Source organism: Strix uralensis, chromosome 7 (genome assembly GCF_047716275.1).
Source record: "Strix uralensis isolate ZFMK-TIS-50842 chromosome 7, bStrUra1, whole genome shotgun sequence".
NCBI classification, from domain to species: domain Eukaryota; kingdom Metazoa; phylum Chordata; class Aves; order Strigiformes; family Strigidae; genus Strix; species Strix uralensis.
In genome coordinates this window covers 21,783,529-21,799,536 of record NC_133978.1, presented here as the reverse complement: position 1 = coordinate 21,799,536, position 16,008 = coordinate 21,783,529, and the positions used below count along the sequence as shown (strand labels likewise).

Genomic DNA, 16,008 nt, shown 5'->3' with positions numbered 1-16,008 from the left:
CTCCTCACACAAGGTTGTGCCTGCAGGATTTCATGAGGCCTCTGCAGAAATAGTGGAGCAGTTTGTTACAAAACTTAGGGGTTGTGGGGGGGAACAAGGACAGCAGACAGCAGAGATCTTGGTGTCTGACTGAGGCTGCCATCCATATTTTGAAGTGCCCAGGAGCCTCTGGCTGCTCCCCACAGTAAGGGCTAGGTGGTCTTTGGGGTCTGTCTGCCCTTCTTCCTGTCTGGAATTTGGTTAGTGGGAACCTATGCAAGGCTTTGTTTTGACTAAATGAAACCCTGATGCATTTACGTTCCAGTGCTTGCTGTTTTTCCAAACCCAAGCTACTCCTGTTTTAAAATCTCCATCCACGGTTCTCCCATCAGGTCCTGCCTATCTGCATCCTACATACATTCTGAAAACACACTCATTGGAGAGCTCTTTGTGCAAGTCCCACACCTTGTTGGTGTTTGTGAGGGAAGCCACATCTCCATTGGAGAACAGAAGACAGATGTACTATCCCAGTGTAGTGTTCAAAGCATGGAAACCATGTAGGCTAGCATCACTGTGAAAAGGAAAGCTACAGATGGTGTCTTTGCTAAGGTTGTTCCTCTGGTATTAATTGTGTCTCTGCTATGACTTTTTTTCAAGCACAGCTTTGTCATTCAGGGATCTCACCAAGACAGGCATGACTTTGGAGTAGCTGTGGCTTTAAGGCATGTTCTGCATAGCTCTAGTAGCAGAGCAGAGTGCACATGTGAGCAAAGTCACACTGGGCTCCCTTTTGGTTTAAACCAATCCTAGGCTGTTCTCTGTAGACAGGAGCTCTGAAACCCAAGGAAAGCATTAGTTTCTAATGCTGACCATTAGTACAGCATGGTCTGAATGTCATGTGTATGATATTCATCCAGCGAATGATACTGGATGAAGATCTCTTAAGTGCAGCCTGGCCCCTCTGCTTATAGTCCCTGTGGCTAGCTGCTGATGAGTCAAAACACCTGCTTTTTATGAATAATGAATTTCTCTTTACCTCTAGGGAAGATGCATAAACTTCACTCGGGTGAAATCGGATGGAACGTCTGCCCCTTACAGCCCACCGCCAAAGCTGCCACGGCGCAACGATGTTCCTCTCAACAATGCTCCAAGGAATCCTTCTCCTCCTGTGTCTCTGCAACCCCCTTCCAGGCAGCCACCTCCTGGCCCACCCCCATCCCGAGCCCCTCCTGGACCTCCTCCTTCACGCCCACCCCCGCAGCCCATGGCTTAGAGTGCAGCAAAACCCTGCTCGACAAAACATGTCTCTTTGCTGAACACAGCATATTTATTGAGTATTGGTTTACAGTTAAAGATATCAGAATTTGTTGCTGGTCAGCAAAAAAAGAAGAAAGAAAAAAAAAATTGCCAAGTGTCAATTTTAGTGTATGAATATATTTATACCACACGTGCTGAGTAAACATGCAGTGGATAGATTCAGAGCTATGGGGTATAGAAACAAACCAAAATGGTCATCTAGATACAGTAGCAGCTTTTGTATGTATACAGTTCAAGATCTATTTACATATGACATTTGTCTGACTTGGTATGTCAGATCATTCTTTAATAACCTTAGCCGGTACACGTGCATCAGTTGTTTTGATAGCTGCCACCTGCAAGTTGGTTAAACATAGTTCATTGAGGAATTTGCTTTCTTTTCCCCAACAGTACTGCATCCAGATGTTAATATGGAACAATAATTTGAAAGATAACTTTCTGCCTTTGGTTCTGCAGGTGGAATTTCCATGAAAGTTTATAAGGTGGCTATAACAATAATGAGGTAAGATGAGACTATGTGCCAATAATCTAGCAACAATAATCTATCACAGAAGAGGGATATCTTTTTCTCCTGAGAAAATAGTTTTGAGCCTGCCATCTCTGCATATGTTTAGACTTGGCTGCATAGGATAGCCAACTGAAGGCTGGATGTTGGTTCTAGAAATCCAAACCTTAAACAAGACCTGGGTTCAGTTTTGTCCAAAGTTCAGAGGAATTTTGAGAAAAACATTTTGGCTAGGTGTTTAGTTTTCATGTACAGAAAACATGGTCCAAAATGGAGCAAATATACGTGCAATTGGAGCATGAATGGTGTAATACACAAACAGCAGATGTTTTTTCTATCAGCAGCATTGAGAGACTGATTCCATTGCTATTCAATTCGACAAATTTCCTTTTGATCTTACTGCCAGGCAGAACTAGATCCTTTTGTGATTCAACCATGAATTCCTCTATGAGTAGCTCTTTCTTTAGACAGTCCAGATCCCACCTATATGTAACCTTGCAGTCTACCTGTGGTTGAGAGGCGTGGCATGAGCTTTTATCCCTATTTTATATAATGTTTGGCTAGAGGATTTCCAAACATTATGACTGCTCACTCATGACCTCAATTCTGTGTGTCATCAGAAAGTGATGCGAGCACCCACACAGAGGTGGGAAGCTATGACGCGGGACTGTGGGACAGCCCATGAATAGTGTTCACTAAGCAATACCTGAGTGGGTTGTGCCCAGATCATTCCCTAGTGAATCAAAATAAGACCTGAGCTTGCTTTTTCTCCACCACTACCTATCATATTGTATTTGAGAGGGTGGCTGCAAATCCCTATGCTGGTTCGCTTTGTTATTAGGATAGGTGTAGAAATAAGGTTTATGTTGCATTATGACACAGCATATACCTATCTCTCCATCTGTGTGTAGGTGCGGGTGTGTAGCACATCACAGTAGTTATTGGCACAGAAGTCCAAGATAAAACACTAACTGTGTCATGCAGTTACTCCAGATTAAAGGCCTCTTCATGCAGTTGTTACAGGCGTGTAAAGTTGCACTGGTACAAATAGAAAGCAGGCTTACTATTTCTAGTGGAAGTCCCACTTGCAGAACACCATACCAAGCTCTCATTGGTCTATGCTGATCACTGTGACATGCCGTGTGTATGCAGCTGAGGCTGTCAAAGATAAACTCAGAAGAACCACAGAGCCTCCTTCTCCTCTTGCACTGCTCTGCTCTCTTGAGTTATGCTCTTACCTCATGTATATTGGTGCAGGTAGTGAAATCACAGTTGTGGGTGCAAGCTGGCCTTGGAGCTGTTCCTAATTTAGGCTCGAGCCAGCAAAGCACTTCTGCATGCATTAAAATGTCCTGCAAGTCAAGAGGAACGTCCTTATGCCCAAGTACTTTGCTGACCTCTGACTTCATTGTGATCACAAAGGAGAATTGGGATGCACTCAACCCTATCCTCATTCTTTTTAGTCACTTGAATAGGGTCTGCATAATTTGGTCCATAAGAATGGATTTCTGTTTGGAGGAGAGAGAAGTGTGTGTGTATGTGTGTGTGTGTGTCTGTGTTTGTGTGTGGGAACTGTGTAGGTTTTTGTTTGGTTTCTCTTCCTTTACAAAAACTGCTTGGAGAGTAGTACTCCTATGAATGGAAAGGCCTTTTGCAGCCAGCGTGACACACAGCCATCACTTACTTATCTCTGTTGCTTTCAGCTGAAAGGTAAAACTAAAACATGTCCAATTTTCCACTGCAGTTCTGGTGAAGCTCCACTTTTGACACCAGTGAAAGGAACTGGATGACTGTAGTGAGGGGATAGAGACCTGAATGTGGGGGAAGGTGCTTTACAAGCAGAGATCATTGGCTGACATTATTTTGGTCATATGGAAGCCTATGTGAAATAAACTTGCTGGGCCTAAGACCAGTTGTAATGTTGAACCTAACAGCCTCTCACGTTGGCTGTCTAAGAATAGTTAAGCCAACAAATGCTAACCAGGAATTGAAATGGCAGAAGGTAATAAAACCAATTCCCCTGCTGGGACAAAACATGGCGTTTGAGGTTTAGCTGCTTCTGGGAGTGGGGTGGACCCTGTAGATGCCAAGTCTCTTATGAGCAGGTGGTGATGAGATTGAAACAGTAGTGGATCTCACAAGTGATGTGATGTAATAATAAAGGGGAAAACCTGCTTACAGAATTAGTATCTGCTAATAAAGTTGAATTGATGGGTTAGGAGTAAACTTTAGCTAATGGAAAAGCCTGGAAGCCAGATTTTGTATTGTCTTGCACCTGTACAGATCTTAAGAGGCGTCAGTAGAATTGTTGCAGATTTGCATTGATGTTCATGTTGGTAGAATTTGACTGACTTCCAGTAAGAATGGAGGTGTTGGCTTAGGGAGAGCTTCTCACAATCACACACCCAGCATGCCTGTTGTTTGCAGTTGAGGGGCATATTCTCTGCTGGAACAGCCAGTCTTGCAGAGATAATAGATACTAGCAATTTCTGCATAACTTGCAAGTGCAGTGAGGATAGGAATGGTTTGGTCCTCCAGGTGATCAGATCTGTATATGATAAAGCAGGAAGCACCATGAATTTGAAAATTAGATTCAGCATAAATGGAGTCCCCAGCGTTTTCACTATATAAAAATTGAGCATTTGGTGTATCACTCAAGTCTGGGCTGCAGCTTCTGGGATGGGAGCACTGCAGGCTTAGTTTGCCAGTAAAGCGGGGAGAAAGTGGACCTGAACTGAATTGCCTTTGCAAAGGTGAGGGCAGTGAATATGCTGCACTGGCTACAGAAAGGCCTTTTGGTTGTGTAGAAATGTACCTGTTTGCAGTGATCTCAGGCACTATAACAATGTAATAGGAGAAACTGGTTGCTATTTTACCGTCTGTTGAGCTTGATCCTTACCTGGTGTAAATCAACATAGGCGAACTGAAATCAAAGCAGTAATAATGGTGTGTATCAGCTGAGAGCTGGCTCAAAATAAATGAAGGGACAAAATCCCTCTAACTGGCTTGATATTTCAATGTTTGTTTCAGTATGCTTGTATGCCAGTTATGATTACAGTAGTTACACTGCTCAGAAATGTTCTCATATGGGATGATTCCATGGTATTTTCCAGCATATAGCATCATTTGAAACTTGCAAAAAGTGAGTATCTAATGCTTCCCCAAATCCAAGAGAAAAGTGTGGATTCGAGGGACCTTTGGCTCACACTTAGCACAGATGTGAAATGACACAAGGTGCAAAGCAGCAGGGAGGGAAACCCCATGTGTTTAAAGCTGATACAGAACCACAATGATCAAAGCATATTTACAGCCATCTTTCAACCTCAGTGCATGTATTGCCATCTGTGGGCGTAGCCTACAGAGCAGACGGTCCTAAATGTAAAAAGGAAAAAAAGAAAAGAATCAGCTCCTCATCTCAATGAGCGAGCATAACAATGAATGACATTATTTCATGAACTGTACCAGTTCAAATGCATGTGCACCTGGTGCTCCTAATGCTTTCTACTCCTGTTGGTCTTTAGACAACATGATCAATAATATGCTTTCTCTCTTTAATAGTTTGCTGTTTTTATTGTTGTTATTTTGTTTTGTTTTTTAAAAAAACACATTTCACTGAGAAAACAGCCCTACTTCTGTAAATATAGAGTTTAATTTGGAGGAGACAGCACACTTCTGGATGTTACTGCTGGACAGTTATTTATTAAAAGGGGCTTAAGGTGAATAAATACAGGTGGCTCAGGATACATGCATGCAAGTGTGATAATGCAGTATAGCATTTTCAGTTCTCTGTAGTTTGGGGGGAAGGGGAATTTTTGAGTCATCCTAGTTTGTTTAGAAGTTTGTTATTGATCTGATACTTTTGAATAATGCAATAGAGATTCCTAACATATAACAGTGCTTGAACAGATGTGTAGATTATGATAGATTTTTCATTGGGGGGGGGGAGGGGGTAGTGAAGGAGGAGTGTTTTCAAGGGGAAAAATGTACTGTACTAAATATTTTTTAGAAAAAGATGTGTGTTTTCAGAAACAGTGGGGATGTAGGCTGACAGACAGCCAGGACATGGAGATGAGGGACAGAGGAAGCAGTTGGGTTTTTGAGGGACAAAGAAGTTTTACATGGGGTTGTGGGTTTGTTACTGGTACATGTGGTACATATTTCTGTAACTGACATGCTGCTTCCATGTTATAATCATATAACCTTTATGCATTTTATGCGCCTGCTCCATTTTTTTGAGAAAACCTTGCAAATGTAATGCCTGCATGCAAATGTGGGAGATGTAGCCAAAGTCTTATAATCCAACATAATGTAGTCTTAATGGATTCAAAATCACCAATAAAAGTGCTTACTGGTTAAACACTACCAAGAATTTCATTGCAGGGTCATTTTAAGAGGGGATAAGCTTCTCTGTACCTGGTGTCTAATCAGCACAGCCAGGAGGAGAACATGGGGTTGGACTATCAGAATTCCCATCCCCAAGTTGCTACTGATTCATTATTTGAGTAGAGACAAGCATATGTTCTGTGCCTCAGTTTCCTGTTTGTAGCATGAGAATTTCAATCTTTGCCTAATTCAGAAGTAAGCCATCGTTTGTTGGAAACCCTTTTAGATTTCAGGTACCAGGGTAGAAATACTGAGTAAATTCCACTGGAGTCAGTGCTCAAACATTGATTAACACATGGGACAGGATCTGAACTTACCGCTGCTATCTTGAAGAGAAGTTGTCTAACACATAGAAACAAAGTGAAAGCTATGCAAGATAAGATGCTAGAACTCAAGACTTCAGCAAAGAGAAATTCTATGGCAAATCCCACCTATGAAAACATCAGAGTCACCAGGCTTCAAACACAACTACTGATATTTAGGAGTCTTGCCTGAAGGACACAGGACTGGACCATAAGACCCCTTCTCCCTCACTGTCTGTGAGGCTAGTTTTTTTCTTCCCTCCCTGCTTCTAATGCTTCCTCTGTATCTCTTTAAGCCCCATTGAGGATTGGTGGGGAACTGGTGGAAACATAAGACAGGCAAGAAGGTCAACAGTGGTAGGCCACAAAAATCTCCAACCCCATCAGGCTGCAATTATGGGTAATCAAGGCTGCTACAAAGCTGCTGAGCTGTGCTACACGCTCAGTCTGCCCAGCATGGCCACCACAGCCCTGTGTGCAATGGGAAAGGAAGCTGGTCCTTGCACTCATGCAGCCCCCTGAGCCCATGTAAGCCTCATCTGCAAAAATGGTGGGCACTGATTTTTGGGGATCTGTTGGCCACATGAAGTCATCATGGCAAAGCAGGTTGGAGCTGCATGGTGGCTGAGCCGGGCACCTCCCTCCCTCTTGGCAGCTCCAACTGGCTGTGCTGCTAATGGGAGCCAAAATCCTTTGCCTGGAGCTGTGCTCTTCCCTTGTGGAGTCAGGGGCTCTGACAAAGAGCCTGGCTTGCTCTCAGTCTGCTCCCCAAGCTGGCAAGACAATACTCACCCAGAATGGTTTTGTGGCCTTCGCTCCTTTTTTGTTCCTCCATCTGCTTCTTACGCAAAAAGCAGGCTTGGGCTCTCAAAAGAGATCAGATAAACAAAAGCAGTCCTGCAGCCAAGGCTCTGGGCATTTTTGTTCTGCATTAACAAAACCCTGACACTGGCTGCAGCTGTGGCTGGTTAGGTTTATGCATGCCTGAGACAACAAAATTCAGATTTGACCTGAACTTCCCCAGAGACTGGGAATGTGCAGATCCAGGGCTTTGGTTACGGACTTGACTATAAATAGTCTCTAGTGCTGATATAGCATCTTTCATCAAACATACTTCACAGTCTCAGGAGTGGCTTTTACATGTGAACATGCACCAGCGTACCCTATTTGGCTGCATGGAAGTCAGCAGCAAGAATTTTACTGGCTTTGGCAATCTGAGCCAGGAACTGAAAAAATGCCCTTCCCCCTATCCTCCCATTCCTTAAGAAACCACAGGCAGAGCATGTTGCCCGTGCTGGAAGCTGTCTGATCTTTACTCTGTGAATGTACTTTGCCCTTTGGATTAGGACTCATCTCAAGCTTCATTGGTTTCTACAGCAAAGTTCCTTGCTCCCTGCACATTGAGGACCCCTCTTTACACTGCAAGGGAGGGTACACTGGAAGTTTCCTAGCCAGGTATTACTCTGATTTGTGACTGCAGCTCAGGAGAACTGTGAGACAATGAGATGAAAGAGTTCCCTGAAAGAAAGCAACATCCTGCTGAAAGGTTTTGCCTGTGACATAGCTTGAGAAATGTTTCTTTTTAAACTTTCAGGGATGCAGGATTGTTATGCATGGATAACTACTGCATGAAGGTCCTTAGATAACCCCACCTGTGTCTCTGCCACAAAGTTCACTGAAGTGAGCTCTACTCATGCCAGCCTATCACTGCCATGCAGCAGCCCTTCGTCCATGCTGGTGTCCTGCATCCTGCTGAGCCTCTGGGCCATGATTCTTGGGTGCAGACTGTCTGTTCCTTTGTGATAGAAATAGGGGCTCTGCAGAAATCTCCTAGGTCCTGTGACCCAGAACACCTCACATTGGAGGGATACATTTTTCTGTCTGATGGCAGAGGGATATGGATTTAGAGCATGAGTCTTCACAGAGGGCACAGAGGAACATAGTAGTCAAGACATATCCACATGTAATAAAGACACATGCGTTTGAAACAGGTTACTAAATAAAGTGACTCTTTCCTTACTGATTATGGTTCATGCACTGTTAGGGTAAAATACTAAATGCCCTCAAATGTTTTGTAGTCTCCACTTTTTCAGTACATAGGAAGATGTTTTGAGCTGAAAACAGGAGTCCCAAGATTCCCCTTCATCATCAAAGGCATATCTGGCCAACCAAAACCAATGGGAAAATATGGCTAGCATATGTGGCAGCTCATCCTCTTCAAAAACACAACTGTGACTGCTTTGTGTCTCTCTTTCCTTGTGCATCAGGAATAGCTTAGTTAAAAGTGAACATGCCTAGAGGTGGGGGTTAGTCCTGGTTACTTTTATGGTTTTCTTCTTTTCTGGATTTCTGATCCACCTGTGTAAGGTGTTTTGGGAGCTTTGCTGATAAGGGGATGCCAGTGCAGTGAGACTGTTGGGCCTGGTTCCAACTGGGAAATGCTGCAATGTTCTCAGCAGACAAGTGCCTTCAGAAGGTAGTTAATAATTCTTACAAGCCATCGTCATCATGATGGTAGACTTGGGTCTACTGTGGGTCACCAGGAGTGACCTGCTCCAGAAATGCACAAAGCCTGTGTGTGAGACACCACGAGTGACAGCTTGTCTACCAGGACAGTCACAGAGACCCTGGTGGGGTCTGTCTCTTCCCAAGCTAGCAGATATGGCCAGGTACTACTGGTGCCTCACAGCACTTGTCCTTCTCTAGGGGAAAAGTGTGCAGAGAGAAACTGTAGCTCTCTGCAGGCTCTGGAGTTTCCCAGCCCTCTGTCTATTTTTGCCAATTCTAATGGTTTGCATTGCTGAAGTGACTCACAGGTCAAAATAGGAAATAGCTCATTTTCCTCCCGGCCACAAGCAGGAGCAAAGGAGCAGGTCTGCCTCTAACCCAGGCCAGCCAGACCCAGCCCAGGGAAGAGCAGGCAGGATGCTTCCCAGGTGGCCTCAGGCAGCGGCTCTGCCATGTCTCCTGGAAGGTGTATCTGGAGGGTGAGTTTTCTGCATCCCTCATGAATCCTGTTCTTCTCCTTTTCCTGAGCCACACACAGGTAGTGGTTGTCTGCTCCCCAGGAGCCTGAGCTGCAGCCTGATGGTGCCAAGAGGGGCTTCAAGGAGTTAATGGAGTGCCCCTGGGTTCACCAACTCTGCAGAGCCATTTTTGTGGGGTGTCACAGCCAGCATTAAGCCTTTCCTTCCTTTCTGTGATGCTACTGCAGGCAAATCAGGCTATGGCTGCTTCTCTGCCCTCCGTTTTGTGCCTCAGTTTCCCTTGCTGTGAGGGCAGAGCCCAGCTCTGTTTGTTTGAACTGTACAGCTCAGCACTCCTGGCTAGGCAGTTTCTGCAACTGTAGCTATGGTGTCTCCTCTCAGACTCAACAGCTGCCAGCTTTCCTCTCTGGGTACCTTTGCAGCTCCCACTGGGGCAGAGGGAAGAGGTGAGACAGTCTCCTGGTGCTGGACATGAACATGACTCATGTCTGGCATTCCAGTATTTTTGGTAGTTCAGGAACAGCCCCAACTGAACAGCAGAAAATAAGTGTAAAAATAGCCTGTTGGTGTGTGCAGCCAAGCGAAGTTCATGATGTCTCTCTGCCAGGATCTGGCCCCAGCAGCCCCTTTTCTAACCCGCTCTTGGAGAGCTGCATGCAGAGGACGAGCTGTGGAGAAGCACTTGCCTCCACAAGTCTGCTGCTGCTCAGACAGCAGGTTGAGGGCAAACGTCAGCTCTCAGAGCCTGTTGGCTTGTTATTGTAGGGTTTGTCCAGTGAGGGCTAACAGCCTTTCCCAGCATGGATGCTGGGACACCCAAATCAATGCCAACCAGGAGATGCTCCTTGGCAGGGCTGTCACCTGTGGAAGGGAGGCTACTGCACACAGGTGTGGGGACATTATGGCACATGGCACCACTCCCAAGTGGCCATTTGGGCTGCACCCCCCTGACAGCACTCAGTGCTCTGATAAGGGCAGTACAGCACTCTCCAGGGCTGAGGAGGGGGACAGTGGCCATGGTGGTCAGGGAGGCAGGCCTGGCTGGACTGCTGCTGGAGGGCAGGACCCAACAGCCTACTTCCCACAGCGAAGCAACCCATTCAGACTTCTCCAGAGCAGAGTGGGAAATCAGCATTGCTTTTAAACAACAAAAAACCCCCTGTTTAAAGTTGGTTTTGCTGTGGAATCCCTGCTAAACCAGCAGTTCCAGCTCCAGCGGCAGCCTTTTCTACTGCCCACAAAGTGCATGTGCTGTCCAGGTGCCCTCTGTTCATCAGTTCTGCCAAGGAGCAACTCCCTGGCTGTAAAACCTGTAGGCCACATCACTGCCATTCTTTCTCTGGATCTCCTCACCTTCACCACTGACCAGCCTTCACCTGAGCCACATGAGGTCCACATGCTCAGGTGGACTTACTAAGCAGGGAGCAGCTTGCTGCTGGAAATATGTGCTCACCCTGGTAGGTCAGGTTGCTTTTGTCCATAGTGCTGCACGCCTGTAATCTTAGAAGGGAGTTTATGCAGGTAAGTATCTATGTGATTAAACTGATTCAGGAAGACATACATGCATGCACACTCACATCAGGAGAGAGAACTGCCTTTTGATAGAAATAGAAGTTGGAAATGGGAATTGTAGAAGTCCTCTGAGATAAGAGTTTCCATTTGTTTCCCAGTTACCATTGGCTTGGGATGAAATGCAATACTTTTGCTGCTCATATAGGAATTGCCTAAGTCTCTGCTGAGACTCCCAAAAGCTCACAGGACCAGAACCAGACATGCTGACCCAACAAAAGCAATCTTCCAGACATCACACAGCTTCTGCAGCAATGTGATGCTTTCCCTAATGCCCAGCATTGGAGCAGATGACTGTCTCCTAAGCCACAGCATCTATCGTTATGTATCTTGTACCAAACTAGCTCTCTGCAATTAAAAATGGTCTGATGGCTAAAGGCTCCCACTAAGGTTCAGTTCTTGGACCAGGAAGGGTTCAGCATTTCTGGGCCATTCAATAGCAGAATCACAGCTAGAGAACTGTAGCCTGGTAATCCCACTGCTCAGTGCTCTCTGTTTCCACTGCAGGCTGACCCATGAAGGAAGCTTGGACAGACCTTGAGGCTGCCACCTTTCCTCCTTCCAGCACTCATGGACCTCTTCCACAACTGGTCCCTCCTCAGCTCCTTCCACGGTCAGTCTCTCTTTCCAGGCTCTTTCCTTCACCTTCCTTAGAGCCACTCCTTCCTTGGCCATGCCCCTGCCTCTTGCAGCCTCCATGCAGAGCCAAGCTTGTAATGCAGCAGCATGCACGAGCCAGTGCTGTGCTCTCTACACAGCACTTGATACAGGCACACTCACTGGTGAGCTGTGACCAGGTTGCTATATCACTATCGAAGAGACACAGATCAACCCTGAAACATGTGCTGAGTAAAATCCTCCAGGTGAACAAGCCTTGACTACCAGTCCTCTTCTGTTCTTGCACCTAACTGAGCTGATCTATGAGCTGATGACAAAGATTCCATGTCTGAAATGTTCAGCCCTCATTTATCACCTTTGTGACAAAAATTGGTGCTGAAAATAACCCACAGTTTGGGACACGAGGTAGTCTGTTGAGGCATGAATTAATATTTCCTGACATTCTGCAATTGAGACACAGTGGCACTGTGAATCTGGCTCTTGGGATAGCTTGTTTTGATTTCTTGCTCTCTCCATGACCCTGAACACATCCTCTCTGGTTTGACCCAGTGGACTCTAATCACCTCAGTACCATAGAGGGGCTGGTCTTAGATCATCTACCCATATCTGGCAGAGGTCTCCAAGAAAAAACTTGAACACTTGGAAGATTTTCAACTAACACAGCTAGACCACAGCCCTCAGCTTAAGGAGAGCTGGCTGTTTTAGCAGCACTATTGCTATTTTTAGTGCCTTTAATGCAAAAGTCTTCTCTGTTATGAGATTATTTGCCCCGTTTTCTGTTCTTGTTACAAAAACAATTTGTGAAATGTGTTGATTTCTCTCAGAAAGCAACAGCTGTGTGTAAGCATACAATAAAATACAAACCAAACAATTTCCCCTCATGCATTTCCAGTAGCTGTGAATTCTTCAGCGGGTCCTTGAAGCTGACATCAGGTGAGGGGGGAGGATGTATAAGTGTCCACATTGTTGTGAGATCTGGCTCAGTGACCTGCCTATACCGTGAATGACAAATTGGCACAGGCAGACCCATTTATCAAAGCCTTGCTTCTGCCCATGAGCACAAGTGAGTGCTCATGTAAAGTGTCCCAAATGGTCTGCTTAGGTGATGAATATCATAGGTACTTGAGTAGAGACTGAATGCCATGTCCCCAAGAGAGACAAGCAATATTTCATATCTCTTTGCCTCTGTTTTCCTTTGTCAAGATTTTGAGACACAAATGACTGCTATGTCCACCAAGACATCTGACTGTACACAGATAGAGGTCTGGATACCAACTGCAGTGTAACTGGCATGGCCACACTGACTTCAGTAGTATCACTGCAATTCTACAGCAGTGGGAAGTGAATCAAAGTCAACCAAAAGGCCATGGGTCTGGCTGAGTGCTCACTGAAATAACTGGGACACTTTCCACTGATTTTACAGGTGACAGAGGAACACACAGAAACATCTACACCAGATGGAAAAGTTCTTCCTAGTGTATCAACCCTATACCTGTTTCTTTTCATGACAAGGTCATGATAACATTGTGCCCTAATAGTCTGTCAGCTTTTTAAAGCAGTGATTGCTCTTTGGCTCCCTACTTCTTCAAACCCAACAGGGCCATGATCTCGTGTTTTAAGCCCTTGGTACTTTGTGTCTCCACCACTACTACTAAGTGTGTAAAAGCTGAAGAAAAGCGTATCTTACCAAGAAAGGCTGTCCAACACGCCAAACAATATGAGCAGTAAAGGTTGTGTTGCTGCCTTGCCACAAACAGCTGGACTTCAGACACATCCAGGGACTTTTTAAGCTTCTCCCTTACGCTGTTCTGTTTAAGTCTGTCTCCATTGCAGGGTCATTTCAAGCAACAGGACTGTCTTTAATTGTGTACAGACACCTGTACTTGTTCCATCAAGGACTACACAAAAAACCATCCCCGCAGAGGGAGGTGGGGACATGCACAAAGTATTTCGCACAAAAGCATCCGAAGGCTTCCCGAATGCTGCCTACCACCCTCTGCTGGCATGTGAACTCTTGGCATCTGTCATGTCCCCATCAGACCCAAGTGAGCTGCCGTTGCCCGTTTTGATTCAGAGGGTGCTTTCTTTGTTGGCTTTTGGGGTTAAACAAGAGCAGCAGTTGCCTGCTTTGTGTGGGGAACGGTTGTTAGGGCAACTGGGAGGAATTCCTTGGCACCAGCACTAGTGCAAGAAAGGAATGAGCAGAAAAATGCTCAGCCAGAGTCAGAAGCAGAGCAGAGGCAGAGCAAGCCAAGGGGACGTGCTCTGCTGTGTTTGTGTTAGTGCCTCACCCTGGCTCTCCCACGGGTGGCAGAGAGGCCCTGTGCAGAAAAGGTGCTCTGGAAAGGCCAAGTTGACACAGCCTTCATGAACCTCTGCAAACCTCAGTGCAGCACTGGCTGTCCCTGCTGACAGCTACAAGGGTGCTGAGAGGAATCAAGCCCTCAGTTTTTACTTCTTTGCTGCTTCTGTGATTGAACACCCCCCTCAACATATAGACATGAATTTTCTCTTACAATACTTGGCACAAAGCTGCTTGTGGTAGTAAAGGAAACTTGTAAAATTAAGCTACACTAGTGATTTTCAGATGGAAATAATCCTACTTTGGTGTCATTTTCACTGTATAAGATGGTTCAAAGGCACAAGAGGAAAGGGCAAGGTGAACACTGAGCTGGCAGGTAGGTGAGTACAAGTTTTTTAACCTTTAGTGATTTTAGTTTTGCATTACAGATGCTCTCCTTGCTCACAAATGCTGCCTTCCCCATCTGCTCATTTTCCCTCTTTCATAAACAGACAATAACTTTTTGTTTGGATTGGCTTGCTGGCAAATTTACACAGCTCTCCCGTATCATGATCTGATTTCAGGTGATGGTGAGCTGATTAGTAGATGTAAGGGCATTTGGTCTTAAGAATTGTGAGGGCATTCAGCTGCTTGTATCCATTTAAGTAGTAATAAACAGGAAGAAAAGGACAAAAAATAGGGAGTAGCAGTAGAAGTAGTAGCAGCAGAAGAAGGTAGTGCCTGGTCTCTGGACTTGTTTACACAGTGGCTTAAAATCTGCAGGATGAAACTAGTGTAGTTTGCACAGTGAGAAAGTGCAAGCCTTTCTACAAACATAGCAGCTGCTGGGGCAAGAGACTGGTGTGAGTCACTAGAATGTAGGGCAAAGTGTTGTTAATAATGGGTGTAGAGCTAAAAGACTTGTAAGTAAGGGGGTAGTGTCCATACCTGGATTGCATAGTACTGCATGAGTTTGGTGATTTCTTTTACACATTTAAAAAAAAAAAAAAAAAACAACAAAAAATGCAGTTTGCTGAACTGAGTCCTCACCAGAACTACAGTTCTACGTGGTATTGCTTACAGACTGGATTGGAGAAAGTTAGCCATTTTTTAGCCTTGTAGCAGAATACCTCTCTCCTGTCTGGTCTGATGGGTATGCTCTAACTTCCTCAAATTTAAGTAGTTATATTATACAATTATCAAGTTACTGCTTTGCATGAAATTATCTCTAAGTGTTTGGTCTGTTGTTTTCACAATGATTTAACTTGATTTTGAAGTTCCCGGCTGAAAAAACAAATAAATCAAACTTTGGGGTGAAATTCACAATGAGCTGTGCTATTCTTGTAAGGTTTGAAAAAGTTCTATTAGAAGTGAAAGTCATGGAGTAAGTGAAATTGCTGAGCAGTTGAGAACCTGGTTTTCAAAAGCTTTTGTTTTCCAAAGCAGTCAGCTACAGGCCTGAAACTTTCCAGGCATAGGGTCAGACTTTACAAACCTACAAATGGGAAAGGGGGATGCCTCTGCACCCTGCAAGACTGTAGTCATCCTCAATCTAAATTAGAGCATGCTTTAGACTACTCTCAACCTAAAATGGAACAGCCAGAGCTTAATGGGTGGTAGAAGCTTCTTGAAGCAGTGTCAGTAATGGACATTTCTAAGGCTATCAACACCTTCTTGTCATGCCTTAAATATTTTTGGGGTTTGGAAGAAGTTGAGCAAAATCCTGCTTGTGATTTCTTTTATAACTTTCCTTATGTTGGCTCATTATGTGTTAGGGGCAGCTCCAATGTTACTGATTTAAGCTTGGAAAGTCCCAGGGATGGAGTCAAGAAGAGGTAAGTACACTGGTAGCTTCTTCATTTTGTCTAGCTGAAAATTGATTTGGACCAAATGGCTTAAAAATGCACAAACCAAACCTGATTATGGTGCATGTTCTGCTGCTGCTGAAGGTTTCTGCCCATTCTTGCTGGCTGATGGTTGTGCCGGGCATAGCAGCAGGGGAGAGACAGTGCAGCTTGGGAGAACATGTGCATCATCTTCTGCTCCTTTTCTGAAGTTTTGCATGTT

The 16,008-nt window shown here is 44.9% G+C and overlaps 1 protein-coding gene across 2 annotated transcripts in view; it reads left to right on the top strand.

Moving 5' to 3' along the window:
- Positions 1 to 11,604, top strand: part of ANTXRL (ANTXR like) — a 71,287-nt gene extending 59,683 nt beyond the window's left edge. The window contains exons 18-19 of one of the 2 annotated variants that reach the window (XR_012629679.1): positions 1,022 to 1,798; positions 11,550 to 11,604. Coding sequence is in view for 1 of the 2 variants with exons in the window: in XM_074874836.1 (XP_074730937.1) it covers positions 1,022 to 1,252 (231 nt within the window). In the remaining variant the exon portion in view is untranslated. Of the gene's footprint in view, positions 1 to 1,021; positions 6,164 to 11,549 lie in introns of those variants that run through there. The other variant, XM_074874836.1, reaches the window with a different exon arrangement.
- The last annotated feature ends 4,404 nt before the right edge of the window (positions 11,605 to 16,008 follow it).